Raw genomic sequence first — 17,491 nt, 5'->3', positions numbered from 1 at the left:
TCACAGATGCATCTCACAGCCTGTCACTTACCCTGAAAAGTATTCAGAAAAAAAGTTAGCCCAGACATCACATAAAAAATACCAATTCACTTTTTCCCTACATTATTTCTATGACAATCATTTCTACATTATTTCTTAGTGTTCAAAAATCGCACCGTTGACCATGCTGCTTCTCACATTTGTAGACAGTGTTGAAAACACGACTTAGTGAACAGTAGCCCTTTCTGCTCTCTTTAATGCTTTGTTGTCCCCCGCAGTTAGTTATGGTTTTGCTTCTGTGCCTCAGACACTAATGGCTCTGTTTAAAATCAGTGCTTCCTGTTTCTGAAAGTCTAATACGTATTGTTACCGATGAATGATGCATGTTACAAACCCAAATGTTGCAACAATCTGGGATGTTCTGAAAAAGGTGGAGGGAGATGCCCCAACTACAAGAGGGAAATCTGCTGTGTCCTGAATCCATCAAATGATCTAGCAAGACAGTCGGGAAGCGTAGGAATTTCTCTGCTGGGTATCGAACAAAGTAGCTGGGAAAATGTGGTTAACCCATGATGGTACCTCTCTTGGTCAACCATGACACTTTCATTGTACATCTATTAGGTACTTTTTCTGGTTCGTGTGGAAGAATAAGAAATGGTTCCTTTCAGGAAGCTAGCAAAGAAGACTGCTATGACTAATGTACTTTGAGCTCTTTAACAATATGTATCATACATTGTTAGTTGTAGAACTATATAGATTGTATGTATTAAAGAGATTTGATCAAAAGTAAGTTTACTGGAGAAGAGGTGATCCATCCTCTAGACAGTGGTTACTTTTCTCTACGATAATGATCAGTCTAGCACCATATGTGGAAGAGGTGCATAGCTTAACTATGGTTATGCGAACACACACACAAACACAAAGATGTTTGGTAAATGTTGTGCTATATAATTTGGCAACACAAGTATATATATGTTTAAAAGTAGATGTGCGTGTATATGTATACATATATATTAAAAATATACACATATGAGAAAGATTGTGGAAAATGGAATGAAAAGATAAGGGAATTTTTCCATGAGCTTTTTGTAACCCCTTTGTGTCTGTACTATAGGTATGTGTGTCTTACATGTATATATGTATGTGTATATATGTAAATCAGTATGTATATATGAGAGGACTTCCAAAGTTCATGGGAAAAAGTTATACTATCTTTTAATTCCATATTTACTAGAACTTTTAAAAATCCCTTCATGCTTGTATATGTATTTGCATGTAGGTGTGTGTGTGTGTGTGTGTGTGTAAAATAAAACAAGGATCGTAAAATCTGATATTTCCAAGACATACTCAGCCTTGATGGATTTTATGTTCTGCAGCCCTGTGGGGTGAGTCGCATCTGGGTTTTTTAAGCTCCCAGGCCATCTAAGATACGACTCTTGATCTCCACTCATCTGGATCCAAACAGATAGAAAGACACCTAAGATTCAGACAAGGAACTAACTGCACTTGCCCCACAGCCACCTCTGCCCTGAGGCCACTACCATTAGCAAGAGCAATGCCATTGGAGGGGCTTCCAAAAGTTGATGGAGCTCTAAGATGGATGCATTAGTGATTGTACACTTCTCCCTTGGTGTGATTGAATGATTGAACTATTCAGTTGTGTGATATGTATGGAGATTAGGTGCCAATAAAACTGTTGGGAAAAGAAAATTTTGATTAAAAAAACTTTTAAGTTTGGGGGAAAATGAAATAAAAAAATAGTAAAAAATTTCCAAGATTTTTTGAAGCCCATTCATAACCTCTAATCATATCCACAATTCACAGGTCCTGGCAGAAATTGTAAAAACCATGAAACACAACTTCAAAATCTCAAAATATCTGAACTTGCAGCAATGTCTCTCTGAGGCAAGAGAAATCCCCAAGACTGTAACCCTGAGGTTCTCTTTAGGCCTTAAGCCAAAGCTACCCCTTAAGTCATCATTGGGGCCAGTAGCACGTGAGCACATAAAGCAGTGAGCACCACCTCCGAGTACAGCTTCATTCTTAACAATGAGCTATGTGAGACCTAGCGGTCAGCACATCTCTAAAACTCTGATAAGAAAGTTGCAGGGTGTCTGGAGGATTAGGTTAATGACAATAGAAGAACCAGAATGGAAATATTAGGATATTGGTACAATCTGAAGGATGTACCTAAAGTAACCTACCAATGTGTACCAATTATTGATAGCCATTAGGTTATTTTTTTCTTTTGCTTTGAACGAATCCACTGAAAATACAATGGAATATTGGGGGGCGGTGTTAAGTGAGTTTACTATGGATTTAAGTGGTTAAATATGACTTTACACATAGGATAGACTTGAACAGAATCCTTGCAATGCAGATTATAGTAAATGTATGGATATTACAGAGTTTCAAAATATTGTACGGAAGATCTAGTGTAAATAATCTATTGATTACAAAGTAAAGGTCATTCAAGGGCTTCAGTCGCCATTTTCCTTTAAATTGAAGGCATCGGTTAAAATTAAAAGGTAATTTTTGGAAACTTAACTGCCTGAGTTTTATATATATAAATCTAGCCAAATTCATTGCCATCTGGTTGAAGCCGACTCATAGCGACCCTGTTGTACAGAACAGAACTGTCCCTGTGGGTCTCCAAGGCTGTGACCATTGACAAGAGTAAAGCCTCATCTCGTCCCTGCAGAGCTGCTAGTGGCTTCGAGCTGCTGACCTTGCTGTTAGAAGCAATGCATAACTACTGCCCCATCAAGGCTTCTCCCAAAATAAAGCAGTGAATGATAACTTTATTATAGATTGTAGCAATGTGTACATTAATGAAAAATTTTGACTTACTAAGTTTTTACCAAAAACTTAGCTTAATTGAAGAAATGTAAGTAGCTAATGCATTATTTTAAAATGATGTCAATCATTTCCCTGCTTTTGAAATGAGGGAAAATATACTTTGCAAGGTTATGATAAAGATTATCATTTATATCTAAAGTACCTAGCAAAGTAATGGTAGTAAATTATTACTGTTACTGACTTAATATCATTTACAATAACAAAATTTTAGCAGTTTCAATTTTTCAAATACTGAAAGAATACAAAATTTTGCACATTCATATTCTAGTGTTATAGAATTATATTGTTGATTGAATCAAAAATGTAAATATATGATCATCCAACTCTCTATAGTTATTTCAAAGTATTCTAAAATTAAGGTCCTTTTGTTAATACCAGTAGCATTTCATCTATGTTAATGGTAATGATTGGAAGGTAGCCGCCAGTCATATTCGTATACGAAAAACCCAGTTGCCCTTGCGTCCGTCTGACTCCTGGGAATCCCATGCGTGTCAGAGTAGAGACTGGGTGCCACGGTGACTGATTTTTTTTTTTAATCTAGATCTTGAAATCTGTCTGTTGGGGCATTTCTCAACCCTCTAACCTTCTAGTAGCAGCCAAGAGTGATAACCATTTCAGACCTTCTAGAGCTTTCTTCCTATTGGGGTTGAATTGTCACATCATGATGAATTTAAAGTATTGTTTGCAAAAATTTTAAAAAGCTTTGAATGGTAACAGATGTGACAAAGCTTCGGGAACTGCCAAAATCAAATATTAATAATTACAAATTACTTTCATTCTCAGGAGGTTTCTAATGATTAAAGACCTTTCCAAACACTAAAGTAAATAATATAGCTGAATATGTAGTATTCTGAATAAATAGTTGTAGATGAACTTAAACCATTATGTTTTTGTTTGTTTGCTTTTTAAACCATTATGTTACGTCTTGAATCATTGCGAAAAATTAGGTTGATTATTTCAGATAAGCAGGATCTCTAATATCCTTATTTGTAAAGATCGAATATATAGAATACATACGTAAACCACAAGAAACTTGTCAGATGTTCTCTCCTTTAATCATTGCAGTAAGATACACGTAGTATATATGCATGCTTATTGTTTAATATCAGTCTTTCTGTGGAGCACCAACTGTCTGATACAGGAATAGAAAACATTTCCGTGATGGCAATGTCCTGTGTCAACCGTAAGTAGAGTTTAGACAATAAACCAATGATAATACCTTTGCATTTTGTCTGCTATGGTTAATTCTCTTCATACCTGTTCTTAGCCTTTAGTTCATGGAGAGATGTGAATTCCCAACCATTCTAATTTTACAGAATTGCTCCATTTTTCAACCATGTAACTCTTGGTTATTGACGATTCTTTTAGAAGACATGATTGTTTTAAATTCAGTTGTCAGGTCAACAGCCCCTTAGCTGAAATTCTTTGGCGTCAACTGCGTTTTTAGGAATATTTCAAAATTTAGAAATGTCAGGTAGTGCATTTGTTGTTGTTAAGTGCCAGCCAGTCAGTTCCAGCTTCTACAACAGAACAACCTAACAGTAGTTGTTGTCTGAGCCCATTGTCATTCGTCACCGTTCCACCATTCCTCCGTTCCTTCTGATTGAGAGCCTTCCTCCTCTTCGCTGACTCCTCATCACTTCCCAGAAGCTATCTGGCTACACTTCTTCCAAAACCAATTTGGTTGTTTTTCCGGCAGTCTGTGGTGCTTCTGGTAGTCTTTGCCAACACCACACTCCAGAAGCACCCTGACTCCCTTGGTCTTTGTTATTGTTTGCCTTCCCTTTATGATCAGACAATTGAAATAGCATAGCCTGGGTCTACGTCTTTGCTTCTTCCTCACTCCAAAGGCATGCACGTCTCAAATGAACGAACTCACTGCACTGTGTCGGTCACAGCGGCCCTATAGGACAGGGTAGAAATGCCCCTGTGGGTTCCCAGACTGCACCGCTAACGGAGTAGAAAGCCTCGCCTCTCTCAATCACTAGGGTGCTCCTCATTCCTCTAGGCCAAGTAGTTTTCTTTTTATGGAGACTGTATAAAAAATTTTTAATTCAAGATCGACTAAACTATATTGACTAACATATGTTTATAAAATTAACTTTAGGTAACCTGATCAGGAAATGAGTTGATAAATACAAGCTGCAACAGTTCCTGCCAGTTAATACAATTTCTGTTAAATGCCAGCAACTAAACTGACTACTCAAAGCAATCAGATGGAAACCTGGTGGTGCACTGGGTTACTCATTGAGTTACGAACCACAAGGCCAGAGTTTTGAACCCACCAGTCTCCGTGGGAGAAAGCCCAGGCTGGCTGCTCCCGTGGAGATGTGACGAGGCCCTTCTGCTCTGTGCACTGGAATCAACGCAATGGTAGTAAATGAGCAAAGCAAAGCAGATTGTATCGGAACAACTTCAGAGGAATGTGGCGGAGTTCGCCCTTTCCTTGTTCCCGGAGAAAATGTGTTCAAAGGGCAGCAGTTTGTTAAATCTTCCAGCTCCCTGTTTCTTGGGCACTGATTTTAACTTCTTGGTAAAAAGTATTGACCTTTTTAATCGTTAACTGGCAGACAATTGAAGTTTTTAGCTTGGTTAAAATTACTTTGTTTCACATATTTTTAAAACCAAATAGAATTGAGAGACTCTGGTGGCCGAGGCTCCAATTATAGCTGTGTGGCGGGCATCACTTCCCCTTTTGAACTTCGGTTTCTCCTAGAAGATCGGTTATTGGAGCAGATGCCCCAAAGCAAAAGCCAGGAGATACCATCGGTCAAAGGCTGTTTGGTGACTCACTAAGTAGTGTATGTGAAACTCTTTCTTGAGGCATAAAAATGAAATCCTGTTTGGTTATTCAGCAAATCACTTTAATGGACCAGCAAAGTCATATTGAGGATTATCCTAGAAAACCCAGAATGCAGTTATCTGTGGCTCTTCCTGTGTGGAACTCCACACAGTCTGTATCTTGCTCTGTCCACACCATTGTTGATGTCAATGGGAGTACCGTGCTGGAGGCATTCCGTTTCGAGCTGTGCTTCTTCATGCAGCGGTGCCATGAAGTGTACCTCCTTAATGGTCTGTAGAATGATGGGCATGCGAGAAACAGACTCAGCTAGAGCACGAGTCCCAACTCATGTAGAACGTAGCGTGAGTGGGTGATGGAGCCTAGTGCCAATCTCACTTGCTTATGGTTATTTTATTTTATGATGATGGTATTCGGTTGACATTCACAGGATGTATACAAGAAGACAAGTAAGTACTTGGCTTTTATTTGTATATGCTCTGTTGGTTTCACATGTAGTCCTTTGTTTAGAATGTTCGGTTACTCCAGTGTTTCTTGGCTCTGTCGATGATACATGCTATTTACCCACCATAGGGTCATGATCAGAGTTCAACTCTTGCTCAACACTCTGTCGAACTGACTTTACCGAATCACCATCCGTTTCATCGAGACCTGCTCCGCTATGCCAAGCTAATGGAATGGCTGAAGAGTACAGATTATGGGAAATATGAGGGACTAACAAAGGTACTGACCTGACAAAATTACTCATTGTACAGCGTAATCTTGCCTCATTGGGTCATCTATGCCTTCCTAAAAGCAGTGCCCCAGGTGACGTGTGGAGTGTGGTAGTACATTCTTTGCCAATCAGTTAATTTCTACTGAGTACTCCTTAACAAGCAATAACATATACCATATTGGCTGTGAAAAAGCTCAATATTGAACTTCTGGGAAAATATTGTTAGTTAAACGCTATAGTTATTTCCAGGGTTTCTATATATATTGCATTCAAACTAGAAACCATAGGGAGGATGAAGCTGTGTTAAGTACTGAGCACATTTTGTTGGCTTGTTTTGTAAGCAAGCATCCTGCTATTCTCTAAGCCGCCATCTTTCACGAGCTTTTAGTTCAGCTGGGAAGAAAAGTCATGCAAGAACAGTCAGTCAGACAAAGAGTGCTAAGCTGGAAAAGGATCTCAATAAATGGCAGTTTGGAGAAGGGAGCAGTCACTGTTCTGAAGCCATTGGGAGAAACCATGAGGGAAGCTGGCCTTGCATTGGATCGTAAAGTGTGCATGGCACTAGACAAGCCAGGAACAGGGGGAGAGCATTGCGGGGCCGTGTGGCGGTAAGGGCAGGAAAGCACGCCCTTTCCTGGGGACAGTGAAAGGATAAACCTGGCTGACATAGAAACTTTATATTCCACAGCACTGCCACAGGTGAGCCATGATACCTAACAGCACATCTCAAGCAGGGGGAAAGACTAGTTGGGGAAACTAATTAAGACCCTGGTGTGATAATTCAGATGAAATGGAGTCTTGAATCAGGAGTATGAAGTAAGTCTAGAAAGAGACCTTAAATCTAAACAGAGCAGAAGGCGCAAAAGGATGCCAAGAATGCTCCTGCCACCTGCCTTCTGAGAGTGCATGCTCTAGTGGAGAAGGCAGAGGCAAAGGTGACTGCAGAGAGTGTTAGAAGGTGTTGTGTGCTGTGGAGAAGGAAGGGAGGGAGGGAGGGAGGGAGGGAGGGAGGAAGGAAGGAAAGAGGGAATGCTAAGACTAGAGGCAAGTTGCCTTTTCAAGTAAGCATGATCATAGATGTCGAGAGAAGGTGACTTGAGGACAGGTGTGAAAGATTGGTGGAGCTAACAGTGTGAGCTGGGGAAGGAAAGCATTCCAGGCATGGCAGTGCACGAGGGGGTGAAAGTGGGCCTAGTACGTTTGAAGAGCAATGAGGAGGCCAGTGTGCTTGGAGCCCATGAGCCAGAGGCAGGTCAGCAAGGTGAATGGGGTAGGACAGAGCAGGGCAGACTAGGAGGGACTGTGGACCTCTGTGAGGGTTTCCCGTGGACAGTGAGTGAGATCGGGAGGCCGTCAGAGGGCTCTGAGCATGGTGTCACATGAGCTGACTTAAAGCTACTCAGTTACCCTTGGAATAGGATGCACACCAGGTGTGCCAGGTCTGTGTGTCTCTTTTTTAAAAAAATGGATGTAGGAATCACCACCTACCTAACTCAAATATGTCAGTCGCTAATAGTATTCCTTTCTGGCTGACTGTGTATTGGAAAAATAAAAATCATCAATTTATAAGTTCTTCGGATTGTTGTTTAAAAATAAAATACCTAAGTATGGAGTAAGCCATTTTAATAAATAGTAATAATTTGATAATGTGGACCAAATGACCCTAAACATATCCTTAATTTGAAAGACCAAGATATTTTGTAAAGTGACACTTCCCATAAACCCATGGGCTTAGGACCAAACATTTCCTCACTGGGAATGTGCTAGTAAAGGCTTCCCCTCCGTGTTAACAAGCCCAGGGAGAAGGGAACAACAAGAGATCTAAAATTAATGGCGAGGAGGGTATAGGATGCCTGGTAGTGCTTGACCAAGGGCCATGTAACTGAGAGGAATTATTGAAACCCAAATGAAGGCTGAGCATGATAGTGGGACAAGAGGAAAGTAAAAGGAAATAGAGGAAAGAACTAGGAGGCAAAGGACATTTATAGAGTCTAAATACATGCTTGTACATATGTAAATATATTTACATATAATAATGGAGAGATAGATCTATGTGCATATATTTATAGGTTTAGTATTAAGATATCAGATGGACATTGGGCCTCCACTCAAGTACTCCCTCAATGCAAGAATACTTTGTTCTATTAACCTGGCGTTCCTGATGCTCACCTCCCTGACAAAATCATTGAAGATAAAGCAGGTGCATAAGCAAATGTGGTGAAGAAAGCTGATGGTGCCTGGCTATCAAAGGATATAGTATCTGGGGGTCTTAAAAGCTTGAAATTAAATAAGCAGCCATGTAGCTGAGAAGCAACAAAGCCCACATGGAAGAAACACACTAGCCTGTGTGATCGTGAGGTGTCGATAGGATCAGGTATCAGGCATCAAAGACCCAGAACAAAAAATCATATCATTGTGGATGAGGGGGAGTGTGGAGTGGAGACCCAACGCCCATCTGTAGGCAATTGGACATCCCATGACAGAATGGTTGTGGGGAGGAGACCAGCAGTCAGGGTGCAGTATAGCACCAACAAAACATACAACTTTCCTCTAGTTCCTTAATGCTTCCTCTGCCTCGCCCCCCACCCCCACCCCCCGCCCCGTCATGACCCCAATTCTACCTTACAAATCTGGCTAGACCAGAGCATGTACATGGGTAGAGATAGGAGCTGGAAACACACGGAATCCAGGACAGATAAATCCCTCAGGACCAATATTGAGAGTAGCCATACCAGGAGGGGAAGAGGAAGGTGGGAGGAGATAGGGGGAACAAATCTTAATGATCTACACATAACCCATTCCTAGGGGAATAGACAACAGAAAAGTGGGTGAAGGGAGACATTGGTTGGTGTAAGACATGAAAAATAGTAATGATTTATAAATTATCAAGGGTTCATGAGGGTGGGGGAGGGAGGGAGGAAAATGAGAAGCTGATACCAAGGGCTCAAGTAGGAAGAAAATGTTTTGAAAATGATGATGGCAACAAATGTACAAATGTGCTTGACACAATGGATGGATGGATGGATTGTGATAAGAGTTGTACGAGCCCCCAATAAAATAATTACCACACACAAAAAAAGAAACTTTCCCCTCCCCACTTTTTCCCCGTGACATCCAGTGTTCTTGCGAGAAGGGCCACTCTCTTTCAGAGGATTTGTTAAATGAAGGTATTTCTCACACACCTTGCTTTTTGCACATGAACCTGTCATTCCCCTTTTCAAGAATGGCTGGTGCACGCTTCGGAGTTAGGGAGGGATTTAGGAGTGGGGTGGTGGTAAGAGCGCAGATTGCACCCCTAGCAATGCACTGATGTCAATGTATTTAGCCATAGGATGCTCTTATCCATCGCAGGCTCCCTTTCTTTTGTTTCTGCCCACTTCAAGTCAAGTCCTCCACTTCTCAACTGGGAACACAGAAAAAGGGACCGACACTCTGGCAAAACCAATATCACTAACAATACTGTCACATGACACACATTAGCCTAAAAATTTTGATGAAGTACTTTCAAGAGAGATGTTCATCTCCCAAGTTTTTTATATACTCGATCTCTGGCGAGCAATTTCATGGAAGACCTTTTCATTCCTTGGAATTAGTCTTTTAAGTGGCATGCGACTCGACTGTTGTAATATATGTTGCTTTGTTTTGTTTTCATTCAACAGAATTCTGATTTGGAGATACCTTAAGGAAAAATATTTACTTTACTGGAATTATTTGCCTTTTGAAGTTTAGGAATATTAACATTTTGAATAATTAAACAAATTATATCGCCTAAGAGTTTCACGCCTACAAGTGCTTTGTCCCCTAGTGAATATTCATATCAGTACAGTGATCAATAAGCTTTTTGCCTAATTGTATTCTCAGGGAGGATGACGCCCTGCCTTTATGTATAATGTAGTATTCTTAAATGTAGTTTCAAGAGAAGAAACACATGATGGCCAACCTGGAGATCACTTAAGGAGTCATTCTGTGCTCAGGGTATAATTTCGGTTGACAATATTAATTATTTTATCTAGGAAATTGATATTTCCAAGAAGGTTGTTTGAACTTTCAGCAGACTATATATACCTCATAATCTAATTTGGTAGCTAAAGTGTCAAAAACAAGAACTTTACTTTAAAAACTACAACAATAACATTAGGGCCTCTGGGAAAATCAGAACCTTGGTAATGTCCCCTGCCCGGACTGTGACAGTGGCTTACAAGGTCTCCTTCCTCCCCAGACCTCTGTTTGTGGCTCTGGGTTATGCTTGTAGGGCACTCAATGATAGCGATGTGCTCGAGTAGGAGATGAACCTTCCTCGCCTGATCACTTCCTGAGATTGAAAAGTCAGACTTAAGGGAGAATCAGGCAGCCCTCTCGGTTAGTTCTATATTTGTAGAATTTGCCTTACAGTTTTGTTTTGTTTTGTTTTCTGATGAAGTAAAACATGGAGATATGTATAAGAATATACAAAAAAAATCTTATCGCAGTTGAGTCAATGCCAGCCCATAGCAACCCTATAGGACAGGGCGTTGCTGACCCTGCCAGTTCCCAGAGAGACTCTTCACAGGAAGACCAAGCCCCACCCTGCTCCCTCAAAGCAGCTGTGCTTTCTGCAGAACACTTAAACTCACTCTAGTTACATTTTGAGTTAGGTGCTAAGAAGACCACATACACGTGTGCACAGAAAATCCACGTCTTCCAGACATTAGTAAATCAACCAGCTGATGTCGTCACAGCTACCTGTGGCCTTTCCCATCGGTGAGTCTGTAGAATGCCTGGAAAAAGAGGTGTCCGATCACCTGAGCACTCTTGAAGAAGAGAGCTAGTGCTAGGAATAAAGAATCAATTTTAGGGGCTATTTTTGTTTACATATGCTTTTAAAATTACAGATTATCAGAAAGAATTGCTCCCCGTGACTAACTTTTCTTGCAGAAATTATGTGGGAAATGTATGTAACTAACTGAGAAAGAAGGCTCTGCTTTACATATGGTTCAAATACTATTTTAAAAGATTTATGAAATAGGCAAATTGGTGGCGAATGATAAGTCAGAACTCATTTATATGTACCTTTTGAGAAGGATATCTGATGTTTAAAGGCAAGTAAACCTGTTCTAAAAATGACTATATTAACCTAGCATAATAAAGGAAAATTACAGCTTGAATTCTATGATAAATTTCAAAGAATAGCCAGTTACACTATTTCTGTTGTAGATTTTAGTAAGACTAAAGTCAGACTGAGTCAGACTCTATAGCATTTATCTTAGGACTAGAAAAAGTGTGTAATCTCCCATTATAGAAGAATCTTTCCTGGTAGTATAAAATCTTTTTGTGTCATAATAAACATGATAAATAAATGTCTTTATATACAAAATAATAGATGTTTTCATTTTAGTTAGAATGAATCCAATGTATTTCAAGAGAATGGATTATTTAATTGTAGATCATAGTAATTAAATTCTTAACAGAAAGTAACCCATCCACTGCCAATAAGAGGTCAGGGAAACTGAGTGCATTCCCTCGTTGCCCTGACCCAGGACATCTGTATGACCAGCTTCAGAGCAAAAGCGCACAGACTCAGAAAGACCCTCATCCTCTTTGGCCCTGGACTTCCACTCTTTGGCCCTGGAATTCCACTCCTCGGAACTTTTCCAAGGCAACAGTACATCAGAGACAAACAGCTTATTGCAACATGGTCTACTGTAGTAAAATACTGAAACAGCTTCACTGTTCTGTGCTAGGAGTTTGAGTTACTAAATTTGGCACATCAGGAAGACAAAATACAGTACAACCGTTAATGCAGAGTGTGGAGACCAGAGAAACGCCTGCACTGTGGATGGAGAAGTAGCTCCAACTCAGATAGCCTGAGCAGTGCGTTTCCAAGGTGTGACAGGTAATGTGGAAACATGCAAATGCGATCGGGATAATGTTTGATTTCAGATTTTTTTACATGGTTGTTATTTGTACGATGCCAATTTTTCTTTTCTTTCTTTTTTTTTTAAAGACAGGAAATAGTTTGTATCCTAAAAAATGCTTCAGAACTTCAGATCATAAAATTCAAAGCAAGCATGAAGGACTTAGGGGGATGGGGGAATTGAAAGAAAATGAAAATTGTTCCTTGCTTGTTTAATAAGAAGTACGTGTTTTATTTTAAGAATTACATGGATTATTTATCACGGCTGTATGAGCGAGAAATCAAAGATTTTTTTGAAGTTGCAAAGATCAAGATGACAGGAACAACCAAAGAAAGCAAGAAGTTTGGTAAGCCCGGGCACCTCGGCCCATGTCCTCTCTTCTCATTAAACACCGACTGATTTGTCACCTAAGGGAAGGAAAGTCTAAGGTGGAAGAAGGTGCAGTAGAATTAACGAGAGCGTAGATCTAACCACATTGGCTTATTGTTTAGCTGCATCTCATAGCACAGATGGCCATCCATCCACCTGCGACTATGTTTCTTACTGGTTAGAATTCTGCCGTCTGACTCTGACACTTATTCAATTGTGTGTTCACGTCTATCTGTAGGAAACGTCTATGTGTAGGAAAGTCCTTTGACCAGACAGTGAATTACAGCTGGTAGAGAAAATGTTAGCATCAGAGACATGGGGAGAGCTCAGTTTCTAACTCCCTGAAAGAACTTTTCAGACGATTTGCGGGCCAAGTCACTGGCCTCCCAAGTCACTGCTCTGCAGGGAAATGAAGTGACTCCTGGCTTCTCCGTACTTCTCACTGGCTGTCTTGAGTCAAGAATGCTTTTCTGTCTTTTCTCCCTTAAAAGGAACTATACCGATGTCACCAAAATTCCTCCTCTGATCATCCCTGTTTTTCCAAAGAGAGATTTTTAAAGCTTTTTTGGTTTTTAACCTTCTAAATATGTTCAATGGACCAAAAAATAAAAATCTTCTTTGAAGAGCTCGCCAGTGAAAGTATCAAGTTGTGAGGAGGTGGTTTGCCGAAGCCACATTCTGCTCTTGCATGTCCCCATCCCTGGAGTCCCATTTGGGTGGAGTCTGTGCTTATTCTGGACAAAGCCTGGCCTTAAAGGGCTGTGGCATGTCCTCCGAGTGTGTCTGCATCCTTCCCTTTAGAATAATGAGTTTAGCATTTGCCTGTTGAAAGGAGCCTGTGCCCTAAGTCAAGCCACTTCTGTAGTCAGGGGACAGGACCCCAAATGGAGAGCACACATTCCCACCCTGTTCTTTAGGGCAGAGGAGGCCATCTGTACTACAGAGTTATGTTGTGATTCCCAGTTACTAAAACACCGTGGCACTGATCTATGTTGATTGTGAATATAGACTCCAGTGTGCTACACTTTGACGAAGATGCAGATCAAGAATCTTAGGACAATAGGCTGTTGGAAACAGAAATGCTAACTCATCCTAAAGGTTAACGTTCCTAAACAGCAGTGTGTTTCTAGCCTTGTTAATGTTTTCACTGTGGTATGTTATGCTTTTCTTCTTTTAAGTGAACAGCATATTTATTAATACAGTTACATGTTTAATGTTTTCATTAAGTATACTTGTCACCTCTTGTTAGTGATCCATTTTATTTTGGGAAATCTCTTCTTCCATGTATGAAAAGTGGAAGTAAAAGGGAAATTTTTCTAAAAATTTTTCCCGAGCAGTTCATAAACCCCAGTAGCATAATAGTTCCCCAAGCCTAAGGTGCACATTGAGATAAATGATGAAACACAAATACAACTTAAGTGTAATAATGGCTTCAAAGGATCATTGCATTAGTCTTTCAAGCACATAGTTTTTGGTTTGCTCCTTAAGAAGTTTTTTAATTAACTTGTAAATACTTCAACTAACATAAATACATTTAAAAAGTAGTTTTGTGACTTTAACAGTGAAAATCTCATCTCTTCTATGTACCTATTAATGAGATAAAGAATGGGAAAGTAATTTGGTGATTGATAGCCCCAGAAAATCATAGCTCATTATTTTTATGTCATCAGCTATAAGAATTAAACAATAAACAGAATTCAGAGGATTACATTTTTTTTAAAAAGCAACTTAGTTCCTCTAGTTGTTGGGCTGCACAACTTATTGGCACCTAACATAACAGCACCTCTAGTATGGGAGGAGCCCTGGTAGCATAGTGGTTAAAGACTCAGGTACTACCTGAAAGGTTAGCTCTTTGAACCCATGAGCCACAACATGAGACGGACAGACAGACACGGCAGCGTGCTTTCTTGAAGATGACTTCCTTCCTTGGGAAACGCTGAGGCAGTTCCTGAGGTGCCAGAGTTTCTGTGAGTCGGCATTAATTTGACAGCCATGGAGTGTGTTTCTGGTCTTTTGTTTTGTTTTGTTTTTACTAGTACCTGAGTCTTTATTGGCAACTACACAAAGGAGCCCTAGTGGTCCATAAAGATTTACAACCTGAGAAACCCCATATAAGGCCACTGTGAGTCAGAATCAACTTGAAGGCAGTAGGTAAGGGGTCCATGAGGCATGAGGCTTTGCTCTGAAACTAGAGAACCTAGCACTGTTGCCATTTCGGTATCATTGAGTTGGTTCCAACTCATAGCAACCCTGTGTACAAACAGAGAGAAATACTGCCTGGTCCTACACCATCCTCACAGGTGTTGTTGTGTTAAGACCATTGTTGCAGCCACTGTGTGAGTCCATCTCAAGGGTCTTTGTCTTTCTCGCTGACCCTCTGCTCAGCAGTGGTGTGCTTCTCCAGAAACTGGTCCCTCCGGAAAACATACCATAAGATGAAGTCTCACCAGCCTTGCTTCTAAGGAGCATTCTGGCTCTACTTCTTCCAAGATTGATTTGTTAGTTGTTATGGATGTCCATGGTGTTTTTATTATTCTTTGCCAATACCATAATTTAAGGCCTTTAATTTGCCTTCAGCCTCCCTTAATGGTTATTTAGCCTTTACATGCATATGAGGCAATCGAAAATACCATGGCTTGAGTCGAGTGACATCTTTGCCTTTTTAATGCTTTAAAGAGCTCTTTTGCAGCAAATTTGCCCAGACCAATACATCATTTGATTTGGGGCTGCTGCTTCTATGGGCATTGATTGTGGATCCAAGTAAAATATAACCTGTGATAACCTCAATAGTTTCTCAATATTATAATGTTGTTTATTGGTCCAGTTGTGAGGATTTTTATTTTCTTTATATTAAGGTGCAATCCATAGTGAAGTCATTAATCTTCATCGACCAGAGCTTCAAGACTCTTTACTTTTCAGCTAGGAAGGTTGTATCAATGCAGATTGCAGGGTATTAGTAGTCTTCCCCAAATCTTGATGCAGCATGCCCCCTATAGCTTAGCAGCAGCTTGAGGCCAATTGAAGATACTGCTCAGATGGCTAGCTGGTAGCTGGCTCCACAAGATCTCTGTTTGCCAATAAGAGTATTCCCTCATGCTTGAGTTGGCTGAGGATGGGCAGGTACACATCTCTCTAGTGTGACACATAGTTTATTCTTAGACTTTGGCCTTTGGTTTTGTATTGCAGGGGTAGTGTCAGTTGACATATACTCTGTTTTAAAAATGTTTTTAGGCTAACTTAAACAGTGTTCTTTAATTTTCTGCTTCACATTCATTCTGATTGTCTTCTTTGACATTAACTTCCAGTTTGAGTCTAGAGTGCTTCACACGATGACCTTAAAAATTGATCTGATAAATATGTAGAGAAGTTTTAGAACAAAAGGAATGCCAAATGACCCTAAATTTGCTCAAACTATTTTATTATACCTTTATTACACCAGCTCCTTTAATTTTGCTCTCCCATTCACCCATCTTGGTAATTGGTTATATGATACATACCTTTCATGCCTGGTGTTTAATAAGTAGTTACTGAGTAATTGAACTGGATATTTAATTATTAAATGGTTTTAAAGCCCTGTTGATGTAACTATTTTATCATAGAGAATAGGAAATTATTTGGTACAGTGGAGATTCATTTCAGGACCTTTCCAGAATGTGAGACCATCAATTCATTAAATGTGTAAATCTGTAGCTTCATCCTGAATTTACACTGTATTAAATTTATTTACTTAAACTATATTTTCTCAAGAAGCTAAAATTCAATAGTCATTTAAATTTAAGTGCACTGCTTTTGTCAACTTAAAAAGATCATAGTGATTTAACTGTGTGGGGAGGGGGCAAGATAATAAACCTAGACATTTTACCCAGACAAGTAAAAACAATTCATGAAAAGCCTGGTAGGGTTTTTTCTCAGAATTTCTCCAACAGTAGCTGGCCAACTAAACACGTGTTTCCACCTCTCATTACTCGATGCTCGTGGTTCTTTGCATGTGTCTTTTAAACTAGAGCTTAACTTCCTCTTGTGCATGGTTTGTGCAAAATGCAGTTGATTAACTTGTCTTTGTCTTTGATGCTTGCAACCTAATCCATCGCAGCTACACTGCCTCGAAAAGAGAGCGCTGTCAGACAGGAAGCAGAGAGTGAGTATGCCTGCTGTACCCGTCGGTGTCCCCAATGCATGTGTCCGTGTTCAGTGTGTCAACATGTGTCCTTTGTCTTGAGAAAAGGCGAGGCTCCAAATACCGATTGCTCTGAGTGTCTAGGTGCTGGCGAAAGAGTGCCAACGTGATGGCCCATGGTATAGCTAGACCCAAGAAATACGTACTGCAGTTAAATCCTACGTCCTGTAGTAGAATGCTGTGTCAGACTGGATGAAAGCCTTAACCACTTTACTTCTCTTTTCAGGCAATGTTTAAAAACTCATAAGATTCTTAGTGAGATGGTCAGCTTCTATGTTACCGACTTGAAGTTTGCCTTTAGTTTTTCTATTATGTCATCATAGCCTAAGCCCTCTCTGACCATCAGCAAGTACTGTAGGCTCACTGAGAGCGATCCACGAAGAATCAAAATTATTTTACTTTCTGTTTGTTTTATTCTGAATGGGAACATCACTTTTGGGGGTGTAAAAATGGAATCTATTAGCTCCTTGACATACGTGGCATATCATCTTGCCATGTTGTCCCCGTATTTCCTCATGGCTATGACGGATTAGACCCAAACACAGGTGCCCCAGACTAAGGGTTGGTGATGGCCCATTGCATTTTAGTTGTACTTTAGATATAACAAGCTGCCAGGGCATTTTTTTCTCTTCTTTTAGTATTTGAAGAGTTGTGGATAATACTGTAAACACAGAGTCTCTGGCTTCAGGAATGTTTAG

At 40.0% G+C, this 17,491-nt stretch overlaps 1 protein-coding gene across 1 annotated transcript in view; it reads left to right on the top strand.

The window, feature by feature from the left end:
* The window catches only part of EXOC1 (exocyst complex component 1), a 54,248-nt gene that overhangs the window by 21,322 nt on the left and 15,435 nt on the right, over positions 1–17,491 (top strand). Inside the window, exons 9-10 of the mRNA XM_075544288.1 lie at positions 6,212–6,361; positions 12,488–12,593. Coding sequence (XP_075400403.1) covers positions 6,212–6,361; positions 12,488–12,593 — 256 coding nt within the window. The remainder of the gene's footprint in view (positions 1–6,211; positions 6,362–12,487; positions 12,594–17,491) is intronic.

The sequence above is a fragment of the Tenrec ecaudatus genome, chromosome 3 (genome assembly GCF_050624435.1).
Source record: "Tenrec ecaudatus isolate mTenEca1 chromosome 3, mTenEca1.hap1, whole genome shotgun sequence".
NCBI lineage: Eukaryota > Metazoa > Chordata > Mammalia > Afrosoricida > Tenrecidae > Tenrec > Tenrec ecaudatus.
Note: the sequence above shows the minus strand (reverse complement) of the source record. Positions and strands in the feature narration are given on the sequence as shown.